General features: G+C 40.0%; 1 protein-coding gene and 1 long non-coding RNA gene across 4 annotated transcripts in view; one reads left to right on the top strand and one right to left on the bottom strand.

The window, feature by feature from the left end:
• The window catches only part of strbp (spermatid perinuclear RNA binding protein), a 91,871-nt gene that overhangs the window by 16,779 nt on the left and 51,659 nt on the right, over window positions 1-23,433 (bottom strand). For all 3 annotated transcript variants that reach the window (XM_032539034.1, XM_032539033.1, XM_032539035.1), the window contains exons 4-13: window positions 15,505-15,767; window positions 14,707-14,875; window positions 12,450-12,705; window positions 8,772-8,884; window positions 7,699-7,794; window positions 7,438-7,549; window positions 6,734-6,831; window positions 5,149-5,254; window positions 3,877-3,960; window positions 3,039-3,247 (exon numbers count right to left, since the gene is read on the bottom strand). In XM_032539034.1, coding sequence (XP_032394925.1) covers window positions 3,039-3,247; window positions 3,877-3,960; window positions 5,149-5,254; window positions 6,734-6,831; window positions 7,438-7,549; window positions 7,699-7,794; window positions 8,772-8,884; window positions 12,450-12,705; window positions 14,707-14,875; window positions 15,505-15,767 — 1,506 coding nt within the window. The remainder of the gene's footprint in view (window positions 1-3,038; window positions 3,248-3,876; window positions 3,961-5,148; window positions 5,255-6,733; window positions 6,832-7,437; window positions 7,550-7,698; window positions 7,795-8,771; window positions 8,885-12,449; window positions 12,706-14,706; window positions 14,876-15,504; window positions 15,768-23,433) is intronic.
• On the top strand, window positions 222-21,462 carry LOC116703968 (uncharacterized). Its single transcript, XR_004335553.1, has 3 exons — window positions 222-451; window positions 17,912-17,917; window positions 21,452-21,462. It is a non-coding gene; the product is annotated as an uncharacterized LOC116703968 (long non-coding RNA).

Here is a 23,433-nt window from a genome sequence, read left to right as displayed (position 1 = left end):
TCTCCCATTTATATGTGGAGATCTGCTATCCGTCGTTGCAGATGTGAAGATTTTAGACGCGAGGGAGGAACGAGGGAGGAGCAGCTTACATTCATATGACACGATGACTGCGTTAAGTTACACACTTTCACTGGCAATCACATCATAGCAATGCCCTAAAACACCCCCGCTTTATCGCAGATTTTAAAATCAGTGAGACCATAATTCAAAAAATGAAGACTTAAAACTAGCGATTGAGACCATAAACTCATTATGAAAATGTTTACTGAGGTAATAAATCAAGTAAGAAATAGGTCACTTTCTCATAGACTTCTACAGAAACCGATCTCCTTTTGCAACCACACATGTCGCCCTCTGTTGGAATTCAGATACAATGCAGGTTTAAGGCACTTCGGCATTTGCAGGACTTCGCCGAACCGGATGCGTTGTCCATTAATATTAAAAGTCTATGGTTTTGAACAAACTTTTTTTGTCGTTATGTGTCAATGACACAAATGACTATATTTTGACAAAGAAAATACACCAGAAGCAGTAATAATTATACTGCGTAATACTGCATGTACTGACATAACAGTTCAATCTAACTCACACAATGGTTACAATAAAGCCATGCTGTCCTGTAAGTCCTCGACAGCCCACAGATCAGCAAGGTGATTCAGAACAATATGCATGAAGAAGATATTAGAAGAATGATATGTTTTCACTTATTTACATTATTGGGTTACTGCCAGCAGAGATGTATATCTCTGCCGCATTGTTAATATATATATATATATATATATATATATATATATATATATATATATATATATATATATATACTATACACACACACACACACACACACACACACACACACACAGGCCAAAAGTTTGGGACCACCTTCTCATTTAATGCGTTTTCTTTTTTTTTCATGACTATTTACATTGTAGATTATCACTGAAGGCATCAAAACTATGAATGAACACATATGGAATTATGTACTTAACAAAAAAGTGTGAAATACCTGAAAACATGTCTTATATTCTAGTTTCTTCAAAGTAGCCAACCTTTGCTCTGATTCCTGCTTTGCCCACTCTTGGCATTCTCTTGATGAACGTCAAGAGGTCGTCACCTGAAATGGTTTCCCAACAGTCTTGAAGGGGTTCCCAGAGATGCTCAGCACTTGTTGGCCCTTTTGCCTTCACTCTGCGGTCCAGCTCACCCGAAACCATCTCGATTGAGTGCAGGTCCGGTGACTATAGAGGCACAGCACTCCATCACTCTCCTTCTTGGTCAAATAGCCCTTACCACAGCCTGGAGGTGTGTTTAGGGTCATTGTCCTGTTGAAAAATAAATGATGGTCCAACTAAACGCAAACGGGATGGGATGGCATGCTGCAAGATGCTGTGGTAGCCATGCTGGTTCAGTATGCCTTCAATTTTGAATAAATCTCCAACATTGTCACCAGCAAAGTACCCCCACACCATCACACCTCCTCCTCCATGCTTCACGGTGGGAACCAAGCATGTGGAATCCATCCGGTCACCTTTTCTCCGTCGAGCAAAGACACGGCAGTTGGAACCAAAGATCTCAAACTTGGACTCATCAGACCAAAGCCCTGAATTCCACTGGTCCAATGTCGATTCCTTGTGTTTCTTGGCCCAAACAAATCTATTCTGCTTGTTGCCTCTCTTTAGCAGTGGTTTCCTAGATGCTATTTGACCATAAAGGCCTGATTTATGCAGTCTATAACAGTTGTAATAGAGATGTGTCTGCTACTAGAACTATGTGTGGTATTCATCTGGTCTCTAATCTGAGCTGCTGTTAACTTGCGATTTCTGAGGGCTGGTGACTAAAATGAAATTATCCTCAGCATCAGAGGTGAGCAATTTTCCGGACTGACTGACCGTCATTTCTTAAAGTAATGATAGCCACTTGTTTCTCTTTTCTTAAATTGGTTCTTGCCATAATATGAATTCTAACAGTTGTCCAATAGGGCTGTTGGCTGTGTATCAATCTGACTTCTGGACAACACAACTGATGGTCCCAAATCCATTAATAAGGCAAGAAATTCCACTAATTAACCCTGACAAGGCACACCTGTAAAGTGAAAACCATTTCAGGTGACTACCTCATGAAGCTCATTGAGAGAACACCAAGGGTTTGCAGCGCTATCAAAAAAGCAAAGGGTGGCTACTTTGAAGAAACTAGAATATAAGTCATGTTTTCAGTTATTTTACACTTTTTTGTTAAGTACATAATTCCATATGTGTTCATTCATAGTTTTGATGCCTTCAGTGATAATCTACAATGTAAATAGTCATGAAAAAAAAGAAAACGCATTGAATGAGAAGGTGGTTCCAAACCTTTGGCCTGTACTGTACACACACACATATATATATATATATATATATATATATATATAATATATATATATATATAGAGAGAGAGAGAAGAGAGAGAGAGAGAGAGAGAGAGAGAGAGAGAGAGAGAGAGAGAGAGAGGGGGAATCAAAAGGTGAGTGCATGAGAGAAATTGAGTGAGAAAGAAAAAAGAGAATGGAATAGGGGGAGAAAGAGCCTTTTATGGGAAAGGAGCAGATAGTGGATTATCCCAGCTCTGTGCTCTGGAGAGCCTCTTTGTTCACAACCACTTTGGGATTACATGGATTTGCCCACCTCCACGCCCCACACACACACACACACACACACACACACACACACACACACACACACACACACCACACACACACACACACACACACACACACCACACACACACACACAAATAGGCATATGCAGACAGAAATATATTTATAGATATCCACAGGTTTAGATACACACAGGTTTGGCTGAAGCAGGGGCTTAGAAAATTCTTCAGGTAGCCAAAAAAGTATCATCTTTTTTTTTTTAATTAGTGGGTCTTTTTCATATAATTTCTCTGTTCTGTATGTACAGTATATCCAAGTAAGCACAAACATATATCAAAGAGAATGTTCTTCTCCTGTCAGTTGTACATAACACACACATACATACTTCACGTCTTTTCCTCCTTACCTTGACGGCGACGTGGAGCTTGGCGGTCTTCTTGGAGGATCCGGATGCTTCGTAAATAGTTCCATCCAGATCCACAGACATGGTGAAGACCGGCGCATGAACCGGGCCCGACTGGGACAGCAGGCGATACTGCAGCCCCGGCCGGATCTGGTTCAACCGCATCAGGGCGTTCATTGGCTGGTTGGAGTCTATGGCTTTACTGTCTAGGACTAATGCAAAAAATGGAGGGGGCATGGTTACTGTAGAAAGTAGAGGATATTAGAATTATTTAATAGACTATGGTTTTTTTAGTGATAGTGTAAGTAATAAATCACATTTTCTAAAGGTTTTCTGCACACTAGCGGTTTGTTTTCATGATGAATAAATGTGCCTCTCTATTTTCTTTCTCTTTCAATCACTTTCCCCCTGTTTGCCAATATCTAAAAAATGTCTATCTGTCTCCATTAGTCATGGTTAATCTTCTCCTTGTATGAAAAAAAAGATGGGGATGGTTGGGTGGCCTACTAAAACGTTAGCAATCAATACTATTGATCTGCCTCCAAGGGATGGAAGGAAGGTGGAAGGGAGAGAAGCATAGGGGAAAAAATAGAGACAGGGAAGAGAAGCAAGGCTTGTCTGTAGAAAGACACATGATTGCTTCTATCTCTAAGCATTGCTGCTATCTTCTCAGTGGTTTGAATAAAACCAAACCCCAGTGCTGTAAAATGGTATGTATTCTTATGCCTTGCTTAAGGCAAGCATTTCTTTTCTTCCCATCTTTAAATTAGATTGAGGTTAATTAACAGGAACAATCAGGTAATTACACTGTAACTGTTCTTTCTTTCCTTTCTTCTCGTACCTTTCCTCAGATTCCTCTTCATCTTCTTGATGACATCCTTGTCATCCATCGCTCCATCCTCATATGGCCTCTTGAGACCTAAGCCTGGAAAGAAAGCAAGAGGGAAAAACGCAGAGCAAAACATAGAGAAAGTTGATAATAAGTCAGTGACTACAAGAGATGTTTATATGAACCCATACAAAGGTGCTTGTGTGTGACAGAAAAGAAAGGGCAATACTGCGGAAAACAAGCAATATGTGAGAAGAAGCATTAAGGTGGATAAACTCACAGACAATGTAAATGTAAATGTGCTGTATTTATATAGCGCTTTTCCAGTCTTAACAACTGCTCAAAGCGCTTTTACATCTACAGGTAACATTCACCATTCACACACATTCATACACTGTGGCCAGGGCTGCCATACAAGGTGCCACCTGCTCATCAGATAAACATTCACACACATTCACACTCCGATGCGCAGCACCGGGGGCAACTCGGGGTTCAGTGTCTTGCCCAAGGACACTTCGACAATGACTGCAGGGGCAGGGATCGAACCACCAACCTTCCAATTGGCAGGCACTCTACCACTGAGCCACAGCCGCCCCAATATAAACAGAACAGACAGGCTGACCATTAACAGTCAAACAATGAGGAAGACATATAAGCTCCTTTCCTACATGCACCTTAATCTGTAAATGCTCTGGCAATATTCCATGTCAGTGTCACGAGGCACCAAAGGATTCAAGTCAATTATCCATGAAAGCCGCTTTGAAAATTTGCCAAATTTCTATTGTCTGAACATTCAACAAAACCAGAAACAATCCTGCATAACCCAAACACAGGTTTACAACATTTCACAGTGTTTTTTGCTGCGACACTGAAAATAAACTACAGTGGAAAAAGCCGGCAAAAAAAAAAAAATCACATTTTTATTGTGCTTCAGATGTCAGCAATATTGACAGTACTGATGTGTAGAAAAAACACTGAATGCAACCAGAAAGGTCATGTCATGTGTGGAAAGATTTGATGGGAAGTCCGACCTATGTCCAAAAGCCCTCTGCCTGAACCCAGGAATGCTGTAGGTTTTATGTGAGAATGACAGACTGACAAACAAGACAGATTAACACACATATTAACAGAGTGAAAATGGATATATACAAATTGAAAGCCTGCATAGACTGAAAGCCTGCATAGACAGATAATCAGGCACATACAAGGACAGAAAGACAGACATGTAGAGGATGTATTGGACAGAAGACACACAGGTTGAGGTAGACAGGCAGGTAGACGCACCTTCTTTATCAGACCACGGGTATTTCTGTGATGGTTTATTTGAGGGAAGAGGCTCCATCTCCAACACCTTGTAAATTTGTCCAAATGCCATGAGTCTGAGAGCATGCTGTTGAAGGCAACACACGGTGAAAGAAAGAAAAGCATATAAGATACAATAAAACTATTAACAGTACGGACATTAACAAATTCAAAGTCAAATTATTATTCCCATAATGCAACTACATAATTCGTTTCCTAGACCTTCCCTGTGTCCTAAATACAGACTTTGTTTTTAAACAGCACACTTCCAGTTTGAAAGAAAAATTAAAATTGCCCTTTAAATCTAATGTTAAATATGTACATATCTTACTGTGACATATTCTCCTTCATGAAGAGAATGATTAATCAATAGTGTACATTTTGTACTGAAATTTCTGTTGTAGTTTACATTAAATGTGAAGTAAAGCTGCTGCGCTAATGTAGGACAAAGCAGTAGTTGGTAAATTATGGTCGTAAAACTGAGAGACAAGACATTAAGGTTTCAGGCTATTACGAGTACAGTAGCTTCACAAATATTATGAGGCCAAGTCCAAACACAGAAGGACACATGGGCAAAGGTGTACATATGTATATCAACACTAAATCTCAGCCAGATCTGCATTAACGAATGTCTACACATGGCTATAAAAATTTCTAAAAAAACCTTAAGTTATCTCAATTCAATGCAGTTTATTTATAAAAAAGGACAATAAAATAATATAATTAAAAAACGCATGATTTCAACACACGTCATCAAGTTTATCCACAAAGATAACTGAAGTAGACAAGCTCTTAAATTTTTGCCCTCAATATCAATATCTAATATCAATACCATCGGCAGACATACTGAACAGTTTGTCTATGTGTTAATTTATCATTCTCTATCTACTGTACACATTCTCAATTTACACAAACAATTCGAAAGATAAGCAGAAATGGTCACAGTTGCCCTGCTAATACCCATCCATTAGGGAGGTAGAGTGCTTTAGATATTCATGAGGCTCTGCGTAGCTCATTGACAGAACAGCTCCCTCTCTTCTATCTGCTCTTGTATCTGCTCCAATACAATTATGCCCATTGACATTCCAGCCTTGTTCAGGCTGCCTTCAAAGGAAATGGACGGCAGGATTCACTAAGCCATGTGGCTCAGAGGCTGCCCTGCTCAGTCGAGTGTGTGTGTGAAGAAGGACATGACAGCATGCACGCCCACAGTGCATGCACACCAATACGTCCTCGAGGTGTCAGAGATGGATTTATGGCTTTCAACGGCAATAGTTTCCCACACCAATCATTAAAATGCAGTACCACACAGGTAGCGCATGCATGCTCGCACAAGTGTGTGTGTGTGTGTGTGTGTGTGTGTGTGTGTGTTTGTGCATGCAGATTGTGTGGTTGGGGTGGTAATGGGGTCTTTCTGTGTGGTAATAGGAGTGTTGATTACTGATTCCCAAACACTGAGAGCTCAGGGCAAGTGCAGCTGGCTGATAACAACGGTGTCTTTAAGCTGACACGTGTGTGTGTGTGTGTGTGTGTGTGTGTGTGTGTGTGTGTGTGTGTTGGTGTGTACCTGTGCACGGTAGGTAATGGCCTCAGCCTGCTGGTCGGTCATGTTGGCTAGTGTGTTTGTTGGCTCTTTCTCACATGGGTCGTGTAAACCAGGACCACCTGGGGAAGAGACAGAACATGACACACAAAGTCAGTTTTTGTCACTTTATGTTCGGACACTGCAGCAACTTTTAATAAGGATTCACAGTTATGGGGTAAGCAACAATGGAAATCCTGTTTAATAAAATAAAAGCAACAGGATAATTGACTGGTCAAATTGTCTGGGAGATATTCAAACCAGTCACTTGATTACCAAGGTAAACCTTCTCTATACTCTAATTGTGCCAAATGTGTAGTATATTTGAATATTGTAGGCAAGTAAATATTCTCTTGCCAGGGTGGCACATTTTTTTACCTGTAACATCATGACACGGCTAATATCGCTTTTTAAATATTAAAAGATAACTGTTCTCAGTACCTTCTAAAGTAGGACCGTAATAAGCCTTAGTCTAGAAGAACATAACTGGCTTTTTGATCCAAATATTAAAAAAAAAAAATGAAACTCAGCTTTCACATACTTTTGAATAATTGGATTTCAGCTGCTCTTAATTAAGATGCTCTGGTAATGATGACCTTGCCCAGACAGCTGTGTACACACACAAGCTCCTTTGTTAATTTCTCTAATAATTCCAGCTGTATATTCATGCATCCACCATGGCTCCATACCTGGTAGGAGTATGCCTGAGGCCAGACACTCCATGACCCGACGCAGAGCTTCTCCCGCCCCAAGAGGTCTGTTACAGGTGGCAATTGCCTTCTCGCAGATAAGCTCTAAGGGCTGTAGGAACACGAACACAAACACACACACACACACACACACACACACACACACACACACACACACGGAAAAAAGCCCAAAAATGGATAAAAGTTCAAAGGGGCTGAACACTTTCTTTTAATTAAAGGTAATTACAGCCAAAGACTCACCCATCCCTTGAGAGGTTCCCAGACAGGGTGTCTATTGCACATGTCTCTAAGTATCCTGAGAATGATAACGCAGGACTTGAGTCCGTTCACTCGAGCCTGAGGGAAATCGAGGGATGAAGAGCGAGGTGAAGAAGGAAAGGTGAAAGAATGCAAAATGATACAAAAAGGAAAATTTAAAAGAGAGAGGGAGGAAGGGAACAAATGGAGTGCAGTGTGAAAACACACGGATACATACAGATAAACAGCCTGCTTTACACAACAAAGCCACTTAATGAAGTAACTGCATCTGCCTAAAACAGAGAATAAATATCTTGAGTTTATGACACTAAACATTTTTAATTAGTTTACTAAACATGTTTGCTTATGTTTACTAAAAATATTGCTCTTAAGTGGGAAACAATCTCTTTTTTTGTTTTGTTCATGTCTTCAGAAAATACCTGCATTCTGAACTTGTAAAATGTTGTCAGTAAGGATTGGAAAGTGAGTTGGGAGACAGATGGGGAAAGGGTGTGGGAGGGGAATCAAAGGGAAGCATTGACATACTGTACAGAGCAGGCAGGTTCACAGAATAGCCCAAAAAAAAAAAAAAGTATCAACCATTGCTTTTGTAGCCTTACGATTCTTCCTACATTTATCTTTTTTCCATTCCATATAAGTATAACATTGTATATGATGAAAATACACATTTTGGAAACATTTTTAGAAATTGAGAGAATCTGAAAGTTTTTATTCATTAAGTGATGTGTAATATTTGGCAATTTTTGTTCATGATTTGTAAAACAATATCATGCAAACTGAACTGGAGATAAGCGAGCATAAAAATATATGTTTATCAGCCATACTGCCTTTGACTATAAGATCATTTGTAATCATTCTAACATAATTTAATATGTACGTATGTCAGTAAAGTAAAGGGTTTCTTCACACTTCTATCTACTTTAGATTATTCTAATCTGAGTGGGTACTGTATATTGAGCACCACAGCTTTAGCTGACAGAGTGAATGGCCTCTGGGCGAATTGTCAGGCTACAATAAGCATCAGGCAGGAAGACAGGAAGTGAGTGGGTGCCGACCTGGAACCACTTGGCGTGTCGCAGCGCTGCCAGGGCCAACAGACATCTGTGTCTATCCAGCACCTCCCCCTCTTCCTCCTCAGCCTCCACTCTCTGCGCAGCAGCACCCAACACTGCCACAAAACAATAACAACCCAATATAGAGAATGTAAAACACACAGACATCATGTCTGAGTGTGTGTGTTTTAATTGTGTGTGTGTGAATGTATGCAGACACACTTTAAATTGTGTGTAAATACACACATACATACACACACATGCATGGATATTTTGGTACATACAAGGTGCTTTTCATGCCATAAAGTTGTTCCTCTCCTTGTAGAAAGCGCTGAAACTCTATAGGTCATAGATCTGTGATAAATGCTCAGAAAAACGTCCTCACTCTTTAAACGGTGTGTCATTTTCAACACTGTGATCAGTCTAACATGTGATTTTATTTCCATCATTTACATTTTCAAAATAACAGAAAATCCCCAAAAATGGTGTTTGCAAAAGTTTGGGCACCCTGCAGAGTTTATAGCATGCACCGCCCCCTTTTGGAAGCTGAGACCTGACAGCGTCATGGATTGTTCTCAATCATCGTCTGGAAAGACCAGGTGATGTCGATCTTAAGGTTTTAAATGCACAGACTCATCTGACCTTGCCCCAACAATCAGCACCATGGGTTTTTCTAAGCAGTAGTCTAGAAAACTGAAACTGAAAATAGTTGACCCTCACAAAGCAGGAGAAGGCTATAAGAAGATAGCAAAGCGTTTTCAGATGCTAATATCCTCTGTTCGGAAAGTAATTGAGAAATGGCATCAGGAACTGTATTGCAGCCAATGGAACATTTCACGAGTAGAAGGAAAAATGGATCATATAAAATTCAGCAAATTTTGGACGCTAACTTGACGCCATCTGTGAAAAAGCTGAAGTTAAAAGGGAGGATGGCTTCTACAAATGGATAATGATCCTAAACACACCTCAAAATCCACGGTGGATTACATCAAGAGGCGTAAACTGAAGGTTTTGCCATGGCCTTCACAATCTCCTGACCTCAACATAATTAAAAATCTATGGATAGACCTTAAAAGAGTAGTGCGTGACAGACAGCCCAGAAATCTCAAAGAACTGGAAGACTTTTGTAAGGACGAATGGGCAAAGATACCTCAAACAAGAATTGAAAGACTCTTGGCTGGCTACAAGAAGCGTGTCCAAGCTGTGATACTTGCCAAAGAGGGCAGTACAAGGTATTAACTCTGCAGGGGGCCCAAACTTTTGCAGACGCCATTTTTTTGTTTTCTGTTATTTTGAAAATGTAAAAGATGGAAATAAAATCGAACTTTTTGTGACATATTATACGAATGTCTAATCTGTCCTTTGATGCTTTTTGGAGATTTTTTATCTTTTCTTGGCTTCTTTATGCACATTAATACATTTTTTTACCTAGGGTACCCAAACTTTCGAGCCCCACTGTACACTGTGTGTGTTGAAAATTACACACACTATTTAACAATGATTTAGTATTTTTAACAGTTTACATCCATCCAGTCACTGACAAAACAGTGAAAGGGAGAGCAACCGGGGTTACAAAGGAAGAGACAACTTTGTGGGATGGCAAACCCCCCCCACAGACATACACCTAACAAATACCTAAGGAGTGTTTGATTTAATGTATGGGCATTAATAGGGCACATCCATTCATCTTGCTGTGCCCAGCAAGGTAAATCAATCTCTCCTTTATGTATTTGAGGATTTTATTTATTTTGATCCAGTCTGCACCAGGCAGGAGTCAAAATAGGAGTTCATTTTTCTTCTGAATTACTTAAATGCACTTGATTTCACAGGCTCATAGAGAAATTGTGCAGAGAAAGCAATTCAACTCCCTGTCTGGGCAAACACAGAATCAAGCGATCCTAAAGTAGAACTAAAATGAAAAAAGTCTGACCCAGTTTGACCCAGTCTCACAAACACAACACAGGAGGGATCGAGGCAGGGTTTAGTCAGAGCAACGTGGTTGGTAAAAGAGAAGCATTACGCTTTTGATATGTAAATGTTTGATTCAAGCCGCCAAGCACACCACAATGGTTTAGTTACTGAGCTCTCACTAATTCGGCTACTTTAGATTCAGCAAAAAAATCTACGATGTGCAAGGATAGTTGAATCAAACACAGCTGTGTATGAATGAGTGCAGTTACATGGGGTTACTGAAGAGGGTTTATTGTGTAGGAAACCTACTGGAAGTGACATAAAACACACTGAGTCCTTTGAGTCTCTATGAAAACAGACTACTGTAGTTACTACTGTAAATATTTTCCTCATCACTCTCCCGTAAAAAGAAAATCCTTTCCCAGAAGAGGTATTAAGTTGAAATGTCATATGTGTCCAATGTGTAGCACCATCTATCTCACATTATCCCTGAACTGATCTGGCCATTATTGCAGCGTAGCTCCTCTTGTCTAATGCATGGAGTGGTGTGTTTATTTGTGTATCTGTGTGATGTATAATGGTGTATCTCAAGGTCTGTCAGAGTGATCCCAGCTGCATGTGGGGCCACTCTGCTACGAGCGAATCATTATAGTCTTTCTCCTCTCACTTGCTTGTCCTCACGCTGCCCTCTCAAATGCTCCGCTAGCCGCTCCCTCACTCAGTGCCCTTATTTTATCATTATCTCCTTCTGTGTTACTCCCCCTCAGTCTGATTTAAAAATTCCCTTTGCTACAATGTCTCCTCTAATTTACTGTCACAGCACCCTCCCTTCCTCCCTCCCTCTGTGACAACACAAAGCAGCGAGCTGTATCGGAGCTCAAGGAGCACGCAAGCAGGCATAACTTCAATCAAATATTCAAGTTTCCAAAGACTTGTGAAATGTATAAAATCAAACACAGTAACCCCATTTCACATGATGACTGAGTAAAGTGGCAGATAAAATGACCAAGAACTATTTTAAATCAATGTATCAATTGCATGAGATCGCATCGGAAGGCATTATAAAGCTTACTAAAAATATTCCGGTGGATAGCTTTTACTTCTATAAAATGTGTGCACCATGCATGAGCTTGTGTGTCTTTCAGTGATTTTTTAACAGACTCTCTAATACGTTAATAATAAATTTCTGACCAGACACGGCTGTCTGATGGCATCTGAGCAATTATACATCCATTGTCACAGGTATCTTTATCCGTACAAAATACTACTGTGTGTGTGTGTGTGTGTGTGTGTGTATGGCTTCTCCTCTTCTTTCGGGTGTGCGAGAGAGAAAAATACGAGTGTCTTCTCCACCTTGCCGTGGCACATGGAGTGATGTACGGCTAACCTTCGTGCTATCTCTCATCTCTTTCTGAGACCGGAGTGTCTGGTTGGATGGGAGCTGAAAGATGGATGGGCAGCTTGCTACTGCTTGGTTATTGATTTTGCTGGCCTGCTGGCCTTGCTCCCCTGTCCCACCTCCCACAACCAATTATAATCAGTTCCTGCTACCCATGAAAAGGTTTGTGTGTGTGTGTGTGGGTTGTGGTGGTGGGGGGGTATGTATCCTGTAGCTGTCTTGTCTTGTGTCAGCATCAGTTAGGTGAGGTCATAAGTCTTGTTTAAGTAAAGTTAAAACAGTTCTAAAACATACACATACAATATTAAAATGAAACTGTGTTGGGGTGTGGAGTGAGAAAGAGAGAAAAACTATAACTTGTGCGTTCCTACCTTGCCCATTCTTCTGCCCCTGCTCCTGCTTTTCCTCCTCCACTTCTTCCTCCACTTCCTCCTCCTGCTCCTCCTCGTGCTGTCCTTCCTCCCCATTCTCCAACTCCTCCTCCTCCTCCTCTTCCTCCTCATCTTCCCTCATGGCTGGCGAGGTTAGAGTAATCGTCAGTGTGAGTTTGGGCTCTGTTGTAGTTCGTACCAAGATGGCTGCCTCGGGCAAGGAGCTTGTAACCTCATATTTCTCTTCTCTCAGCTTCTGTCATGTGTTAAACAAACATAACTGGATGGTCAGAAGCCAATGTCACAGCATGACTCAAATCAATCTTAGCTTGCTGCTGCAACAACATCACCAGGTAGAAAAGGAGAAATATCAAATGAATAACGTGCATGAGAATTTGTTTCAAGAGAAACTGATTAGCCCTGAAGATACCTGATCTCTTGACAGTTCCAAATGGGGCTATTTTGGTCCCTACATGTGACTGATATCCTGAACTAAAGCAGCATTTTGAAATGTGAGAAGAATCTTGAACGTGCTTGTCGACACATCATAATTGACAAAAACACAGACTTTTGGTGGTGGCACATGTGCCAACATATAATAATTACAGTAATGGGATAACAACCACACCAAAGTTCCAGTGCTGGGATAAAGCCTGACATCCGGCGTGTGACGCTTGTGTTGTTACAGTTAATATTAAAATCGGTCATATCTTATAAATGTCTGTGGTCTCCCACATTTTTTAAACCAGTTAAGATTTGAAAATCCTCTCCTGTGCACCAGGCATAAGCTTCCAGGACATTAATGTAAGTCAATGCAATGTCCTCCTAAGTGACAAAAACAAGTGTGAGTGTGTGTGAGTGTGTGTGTGTGTGTGTGTGTGTGTGTGTGTGTGTGTGTGTGTGTGTGTGTGTGTGTGTGTGTTTCTAAGACTGCTTAAGTGAGCAGTGAGTCACAGAGGGCCCATCTACATCCCATTTGGCTCTGATGAGAAAATCTGAATCTCTGGTCACTGGGCCGAGACGTGAGATTACCTTCCTGCCCACACACACAGAAAATACACACATACTTCCTGTCGTTCTCTCACTGACACCACTTAACTCCAAAAGAGAACGAGCAGAGAAGAGGCAAAGGGGCAGAATTTATTGATTGAGTAATTTCTGCCCTAGCCAGCCAGGTGGGTAAGTTTTTAGTCTCGCTATGCCAGACCCTCCTCCAAAGTGCTGAAGGAAGGCCTAGCAAATCCCCACATAACATTTGGGGATGGGTGGAAAATTAGCTCTGGTTTAATGGCATTTCAGTAAACAAATCAGAATCGTCATGAGCTTTGCTAAACTCCACACAGAGCCACTGTAAAATAGTTGTGCAGATAGATTGGACAGATAGTCTAGCTAGCTGTCTTAAATTACCATGCAGTGATCTGAGGAGTAGTCAAAAATAGTCCTCACAAATCCACCAAATTTAAAATTTGCAGAAGGAAGTGGAAAATAGATGCATCTGGCGGAATTTCCTGCTGCACCAGAGAAATCCTGGAAGTGGAATGCAAAGGATATAGACTAGGAATTTTATAACACGTAAAACTTTTAGCTAAGGCAGAAGTTCACCTGACTGCCACACTATATATCAAACAAATTGCTTAAGGGATTTACACAGGGAATTTGAATCCCTAGGAGCTACATAAGGCCAGAAAAAGTGGAATACTAATTAATTCCTAGATCATTTTAACATTACAAGCAAACAAGTTCAATCACTACATGTAAAAAAGATGAAAAATATGTCCAGCCTATTTGTGCCTGCATTTTCGTTGCACTCTGTATCCTGTAGGGATCCGTGTGTTCAGTTTGTCTTTGCCATGACTTGTTAATGAGGAAACATGACACTGAGCTCATGACAAAAGCATTAATCACACATGACTCATACATACTAAAACACCTTTCAACTTCGCACTTGACAACCTTGCTGTCTCTTGCCTACTTACGCCAACATTCTCTTTACACATACACATAAACTCAGCACCTAGCAGTGACAAACCCTCGTAAAATGCATAAGTTGATCCAAATAACTTAATTCTTGACATTGGAGAAGATTGCGGAATAAAAATAAAACTTTTTTGGATTGCATTTGGCAGACTAAGACTGAAGGTTTGATGCAAGGTTGTGTGTGTTAGCAAAATGTTTGGGAGCGAGTGTGTGAGAGTAAACAAAAGAAGCAGCATTATGTGGCTGTATGCATGCATCTGTGCTAGTCTGTGTCTCTAACCTCTATCTGTGTGGGTAAATTATGACAGACAGTGTCCAGCAGTGTCTGTGTGGGTTTGTCTCTGCACATCAGCACTAGCTCCAGGTCCACGTCGCCTTTGATCAGGAGGCCTTTGGACACGTGGCCGATCCTCATCACTCCACACAGCACGCTACCACTGCTTGGCTCTCTGTTTTTAAGAAAAAATAAAGGACAAGTAACATTTGTGTCTCATGTGGTTATGAATACAAGGACACATACATTTCAATATACAGCTGAGAAAATTCAAACATTAATACATCCCTTTTTTCCAATAAAATCTGTGCTTGAACAAAGTACTGTTAAAGGAAAATTACTTTGTAATGCATAGATAAAAAAAAACACAGTCACATCAATCAAACTCAATCAATCCTAAAGAAGTTTCCAACATCATTTGAGGAACATAACACCACTTCTTCAAAATAGCTGTATAATTGATGATTGAATGATCCAATCTGCCAGTTAAGATTGCAAAATAAGATCCACCAAGGCAATTCAAGACCTTAAAGAGTAGTAAACCCTTAATAAAAAAAGACTTATCAAGATAACAGACCATGGAGAATGTGCCCGGAGATTGTCAAGTGGTTAAATTAATTTCCTCTGGAGCCGCACAAGCTCCTGCTGTACATCTAACTCTGCCAGAAGACAAAATAAGTGTATTTCCCAAGTGTATTTTTTTGGCCGACAAAACAAGCCAGAGGACGACGCCTCCTATGTCAAGATTCTGGATTTTTTATTATATGCACTAAATAATCCTACCCCATAATAATACTACCCCACCTGTAGCTGTCACTGGAACCCTCAGTTTCACTGCTGGGCTCATCACCAGGATCGTCCTCCTCTGTGCTGTCTGCTGGTTGGCTGTCAACTTGGCTGTGGACGTCGCTGCTGCTCTGATCCAGCCAATCAGAGACGTGTTTGAGGGCGCACTCGACAGTGGACACCAACTTCTGAACGGCTTCCAGCTCTTGAGAGGAAGGGTAGATGGTGGAGTGTTTTGCCATGACGTGGCGGTCATCATTACTAAAGGAACGGAAGGACCTCTGAAAGGCAACGACGGACAAGAAGTCCAAATTTAGTACTTTCTGATTAAAATTGACTGGAAACACTAAAACACACAAACCTGTACACACAAACACACACAGCGAGGGCTTTAATCCATCAAATCGAGCTTTCGCCTCCCCGTTGAAGCCAGACTTCTCGCCATCACAAAAAATGAAACAAACACACACGTTTGCGCAAATGCTTGCACCAGAGCCAAACAGCAAGAAACAAAATCAAGACAAACCCACACTTACTGTTTCACTAAATGTGAGGTTAAATGGTGTTTTGTGTGTGTTTCTATCTGCAGACCGCACGTGTCTTTTTTATGGTAAAGAAATACATTTGTAACTCAGGGACATTTTCCATTGAATGGCACTGACCGTGACATGCACATGTTAACACAGCTATCAGACCACTGACCACTATCCTCATATCCTCTCTACCCGACCAGATTCAATCAGACATTCCGGCCCTAGGAATTTATGTCAGCTCTTCTGTTTTTTTCTCATTTGCTCTTTCTTACTCTCTGGGAGGGATCAGGATGAAAAGACTGGAAGGTGGAGATCAGGTGGGAGGCATCAGACAGGGGGTAAACAACAGAAAATAGAAGGGGCATGCCATGGAAGCCAAGAAAAAAAGAGAATAGAGGACAGCAGAGGAAGGCTGTGGAAACAGTACAGAAACTTTAAAAAGAAAAAAAGGACATAAAATGGCTGAACTCAAAGATTAATGGAAAAGTAAAGGAGATGAGCAGGTGCATCTGAGGCTTTTGTGATTCACACTCTGCAATTAATACCACCCAGTAGGGTCCCTGTGAATTTATAAGAAAAAGCACCTTGTAAAATGTATGTATGCTTAGGGCTGGGCGATATAGAGAAAATCAAATTTCACTATATTCTTGACCAAATACCTCTATGTCAATATTGCGACGATATTGTATGGTTGACTATTGGTGCTTTAACAAAATGTTATTTATACAATGAGATTTTTGATAAATATTCTCCAGAAATGATTTAATGACTTAGTGGGCAAAGGTAAATAATAGAACAGCTAGAACAGCCTGGTACAATTACATTACTTTACTGTAATGCAGCCTGTAAAATATATTACGATATATCCAAAATCTAAGACGATATCTAGTTCCATATCGCGATATTAATACAACATTGGTATATTGCCCAGCCCTATGTCTGCTGTTTACATCTTTTAACGTGTCACAGCATTTCAGTGGTTGGCTTTGTTATGTGACCATTAGCTATTAACTTGTAATGTAATTAAATGTAATGGAAAACTGATACAACAGGAAACTTAAGTGGCAATGTAGAGAACAGATAATGGAATAATCCTTTGAAAGCATAATTACATTGAGAGTGCATTATAATCTATTATCAAAGCACATTTGCAGCAATACACATAATGTAAATAGCCTGGGGCATTTATGGGAAATATACAGTGTTAGAGAGAGAGAGACAGAGAGAGAGAGAGAGCTAGCAGCTTGTTTCTATTTGCATTACTTTTGTGTTATTATACACATTTAAAAAATATCACTGTAATTCAGTTTTGCTTTGTCTGGCCTGTTGTCTCTAAATATAAAGACATATAAGATTACAAGATATTGTTTACGTCATCACTAAGTAACTTGAATATAAAGTATGAGGTTCATTTTTAATCTTTAGAGGTTATCGCACTAAGTTGAGGGGGCTGCTCTACACAAGCTGCTTATCTCCAAGACCCACATTTCCATTTATTCACTACACAAAGACTTAAAGAGAACCACACACCAGGTATGCTATATGACAACACCCACACCCACACCCACACTAACACCCACACTAACACCCACACCCACACCCACACACACACACACACACACACACACACACACACACACACACACACACACACACACACACGCGCAAACACAAAGGAGAGATGACCTTTTCGTTGTAGTATAGTGTAGCTTAAGCACTATTATCAATCTACTTGATGCAACTCAACTGCACACAAACACACACACACATCATCCCATTCCTAATTGAACTGGTGGCATTCTCTTTCACCAGAGTGAGTGAGATAAAGCTATTAAGGGAATGTAGGACAAGCATGGCACATTAACTGCAGCCTTGCAGCCTGTGTCGCTCAGTATGCAGTGTGTGGAACAAACATTCAGGGTTAGACTCTACATTCCCACTGGGACTCAATTGTGATTCTCCAACACTTTGGCACTGGAGAGACATGCAGTGAATTTAGATACCTTGAAAGAATATGCCAATATTAAATATATTCATCATCATGGCAATCAATACTTTTAAATGTGGTATCAATAAATGTTCATTAGTGTTATGAGGCATGTAATGAGGTTGATCCTTGATTAAAACGTATTAAGGCTACATTTACATTACTACATTTTTGTTTAAAAACAATTATATTTTGCTATGTTTACACCTCGCGTTAACACTGCTCTGGCGTTTCAGAGCCCCTAAACCAGAGAAATTTGAAAACACTTCTGACCCCGTTTTAGTTTGGAATCTCTGGGGTTGTGTTACAATCTCAACGGCTGCAAACGGAGACCTTTGTGATTTGGGTCATGACGTCTAAGAGACTAAACTACTAAAAGTATACGAGAATGTTGAGATATGTGGTTTGGGGATGTTAGTTTAAACAGAGATTAGTTCTTCTGCTGGAGCTAAAAACACGTGTGCACGGAGATCACTTTTGATCAGTTGATCAGCATAAAATTAACCTACAACAATTTTGCATGATTATTACATAACTGAAATATGAAAATGGTCTGCTTTTATGTTTTATATAATTGGAAAAGTGTAATCTTTGGATTTTGCACTTGAATGTGTTGATACATTCTTCCCTAAAATATGAGCTATACTTTCCAACTGATGTTTTACCTCTTCTCTTTATAGAGAAAATGGTTTATTTTAAAAAGTATTGTACAAAAAATGTGATAACAGTGTAACTGTGAGAGAGTGTGTGTGTGTGTACCTTCATGCACACGTACAATCCTGTGTGTATCTTTATACTTGTGTGCCTTCTTAGAGCAGTGTTTAACAGACCGACAGTTGCAGATTTTATGAGCCGTTGCAAATGCTTCAGCAACCATAAACCACATTGCGAAGAAAGTGTTCATGTATCCTGTGTGTGTGTGTGTGTGTGTGTGTCAGTACTACTCGACCATGGGGGAGTTGTTGCCCAGACGCTCTGATCACCATGTAAATCAGAGCAGTTAAGGAGGACTCACTGACAGGAATCGACCCTCTAGGCCTGGTGTGCCCAGATAATGTTGCAGACATTTAGACAAGTGACACAATAAGTAAGCTACTGTAGCCAAGATAAGAAGAGATGAAGGATTTTGCAGTTTCACATTAAGTTCCCATTGGTTCACTGAAAATATGAAGTTTTTTGTTATAACAAAATGTATTGTGTATATATATATATATATATATATATATATATATATATATATATATATATATTGAGACAGAGACTTCACAGCGGGATTACAAATACGCACACTCAATCTGTGTGACAGCAACACCCTGGTTGTCCTTGAATCCACCCTGACCGGCAAATAACCCACCAGTGTCCTTCACTAACAAAATTAGACTGTGTTCAATTTTAGCACACTGGCCTACAGGGGATCCTTGGAAGTAAAATAATTTGTTCAGTTGTCTTCACGGGCTAAAGTTAATGCTGCTATCTCTAAATTCAATATATCATGCTCAAATAAGTTTGTCTATTGGCTGTAGAAAATTAAACACAGCAACAACTCCACAGCATGGCAAACAGAGGCAAGACACATAAGGAATTCAAGTGACCAGACAAATTGTAAACAACCCAACAGTTTAGCCGTATTATCTAAACCACTTTGTGTAGAGCTAAAACTGAAAGTGACTGCACATAAAATGTCAGAAAAATACTCTAAACTGGCTAATCTGCAGTTTAAAACCTACCTGATCGTCTGGCTGCTCAGTGCAAGTAAACTGCAATATTACAGTATCAGTGAAAAATGGCAAAACATAATAAAATAACACATCAGCAGAATTATAATTTAACATGTCCCAAAAAATAGAGCATACCTTTCTGGTTGAAACATACAAGTGCTATATATATATATATATATATATATATATATATATATATATATATATATATATATATATATATATATATATATATATATATATATATATATAAGTATAATGATATATATCATGAGTAAGTAATTAAAAGGTGTAAGATAAACATTATTTTAGCTCACTGTGAAGTGAAAACCTGGACACAGATCAACATTTTGGCATGCAGTGTACAAACCAGGTCAGAGTTATTGCATAAACTCAACATCTAGCTCCAAAACAAATTATTTCACTAAAGCTCAGACATTTAAAACAACTGATAACTTTTTGAAGAGCCACATTTAAATAATCCATAACCTGTAAAATGGGAAAAAGGGAAGCTTCCCCTCTATCTAATCAGAAACAGACATGCATCCCGGCTGTCTGCAAGCCACCAGCACACACCACCAGCATGTATACCTTTGTATGCCATTGTTGCATAGTGCTTTTAGACCAAACACTTACCAATTACACTCCATTTCATGCTCCAGTAAGGCCGGCTGGCTGGCATGTTACATAACCACATTACACAGCATTTACAACTTGCTGTGTACTAAACTAATGTGCACACACACCAACACAAGAAAACATAAGAAAACACACAAGAACATATCATGGCAAAAATCTAACACACTGGTCACTAAACACAAAGATTATGAATGAAGTATGCACATAAAACCCATCCAATCAATTCCACACAGTGTCTTACACACATTACTGCCATCACTTCCATCCATCACCACACAACACACTCTGTGCTTAATGCCCTGCAGTCAAAGCATTTTCTGTTCAAGGTGTTGTGGTCAAACACGCACACTGTCAGTAGCAGCTACTTTACTTTAGAAGCAGCAGAATTCAATGACTCTGCCTGTCTCTTTTAGTCTCTTTCTGGCTCATCTTGTCTCTCTGTGGCCATCTGCTATAAATTACACAACCCAATGCCAAGGACAAGACTCACTCGCAGAATATCAGCTGTGATTGGAGTCTTTATACCTGTGATGTTTTTTATTCTCCAACAATCAACCATTTTGGAACATTGTACTGTGTGTGTGTGGGCTCAGGCCACGCGCCTAAGGAGTTTATGTACTCTTATTTTTAATAAGTATGTGTATAAAACAGCACACACTACCAGATATTGTGAGGAGAGACTGAAAGATGAGGGAGAGAAGATGATGACAGAGAGGTGGAGCAAGCCTCTGAAAGTAAACAAAGGACCAAAGCTGAGCGATCGACAGAAGGAGAAGCAGGGAGTTTTTTGTTTTAATATTTTCAGCCAGTCACAAAAACAAACGTTTGTTTGTACTGAAGCTGACAACACAGACCAAAACATCCTCATAGTAAAACTATACTAAAACCCAGAAAAACAAATCACCACCCAATAATAGCATGCAAAACTATTTCAGAAGTGGTAAATGTCACACCTCTTTAGCCTAACATGAAACCAAGTAAAGTTGAAGGAGAAAATATCATCAAAAACTTCAAAACCCATCACAAAATGGCTAGGAGTGATGGAACAAAACACACACACACACACACACACACACACACACACACAGACACAGACACACACACACACACAAAAGTGTTGTCTCTGTAACATCCAACAGCCTCTGGGAGATTGCATTAAAAATTCATCCAGTGATTTATCTGCACTCTGCTTGGCAAGCCGGCCCGACACACTCCGCTATCCTGTTTTATTGTGCGCTCTCTCTCTTTCTCTCTCTCTCTCAAATTACTACATTCGTACAGTCTCACACAGATATACAAATATATTTGAAAAATCATCAGCAAAACCACAAAAAGGCTGTTTATGTCATGCCACCCTTTAATAAACATTTGATGAACATGGATACGGAAAACTAGGTAAAAACATCTACACCCATTGCCCCTTTTAATGTGTCGGCATGGTTTTAAAGGTATATAGTCTGCCTATAAAATATTATGACCGGACCGCTAAAAGCAGATGAGGCGACATTCCACTGTTTCTGGCCATACTATTGCAGTATTGAGTATGGCCATGTCCACGTGAGGAAAATAATAACAAAACACCATAAAATAAACATCAAATGATGTCATATGGAAGAATGAAATTAAGTGCTTCCCCGTTTTGACAACAGCTTTTAAATCCTGTCTATTTTTGGATATCTGATCATGTCTTTTAGCAACTGTACATCAAAGATGCTGTAAAGATGGAAGTATTTGGCATTTAACATAATATAAGAAGAAGTGAAACTGAAAACACAAAATTATTGAAACTTTCCGCTTGGCGACGCATGCAGTGTCTTCTCCAGAAACAGAGCAGTGAACTAATGATGACATGTACAAGGACTGAGCTACCAAAATGAGTGTGTGTGTGTGTGTGTGTGTGTGTGTGTGTACGGAGGGAATGAAGGCGCAAAGAAGCATGTGCATTCATTAAATGCCGAAAGCTCAGTGGAAAGTCATTAAAGAAGCTGTTTGGTGTATTGTGCAGTTTGCGCGGTGACACCCTTGCCAAGGTCACCCAGAGTATTTGCTGCATCACCATAACGCAAGACTAATAGCACATGTGTGTGCGCGCGCACACACACAGACAGACACACACACACACATACACACACAAACAAATATACACAACACACACACACACACACACACACACACACACACACACACACACACACACACACACACACACACACACACACACACACAGTCTCATTACCCCTTGGTTATTTATGAGCCCAACCATGTGCTGTCTTCTGCATACTCCAACCTCAGCACCTTCGGCAACATTATGTTTTCTCTCAATCATTCATTTTTCTCCCCTTTCCTCTTACCTCCTCCCTCCATTCTTCCACTCTTGCCCACAAACCACTCTTTTACTCCCTCTCTTTTTTCCACCCATTTTTTCTCCTTTCTACACTTGTTCTAGTTTTTAATAATTCATCTTCTGCTCTGCTCCCCCCTTGGGGAAATGCTCCCGCTGTCACAGGCCAAGAACATTAATCAATCTCTCTCTCTCTCTCTCTTTCCCTCCCTACCTCCCTTATCTCCCCCATTTTCCCACTCCACACTTCTCTTTTTGCTTTCCATATCCTTTGCGCTTTTTATCTGTCATGTTTCTGTCCATCATTTATGTTTTTATGGTCTTATCTGCCCCCACTTGTCATTCACCCTCCCCCACGCTGCTCTCTTTCATCTTTTGAGACACACTCCCTTTCATCCTCCCAATAAACAATAGCTCTTTTTCAGCATCTTCTTCCTCCCGTAACGTGCCTCTTGTGCAATTACGTAAGGAAAAAAAATCTCATTTCTACATTCATTCAGCATTTGTGATTGTGCCCTGGTAGAAAACTGTTGACCAATTAAAATAAATCATCTATCCTTCTTACCATCAACAAATAAAATAAATGACTGTTAAACATTAATTCCATGCATCATTTAAATCTATAGAAAAATAAGCATATGGAAAAGAACAAAGTTGCCTTTTGAAAAAAATGTCTAGAAAACCTTATAAACAGCCAACAGTAATTCACTCTCTGTTAAACACCACTGT

Source organism: Etheostoma spectabile, chromosome 16 (genome assembly GCF_008692095.1).
Source record: "Etheostoma spectabile isolate EspeVRDwgs_2016 chromosome 16, UIUC_Espe_1.0, whole genome shotgun sequence".
NCBI lineage: Eukaryota > Metazoa > Chordata > Actinopteri > Perciformes > Percidae > Etheostoma > Etheostoma spectabile.
Note: the sequence above shows the minus strand (reverse complement) of the source record. Positions and strands in the feature narration are given on the sequence as shown.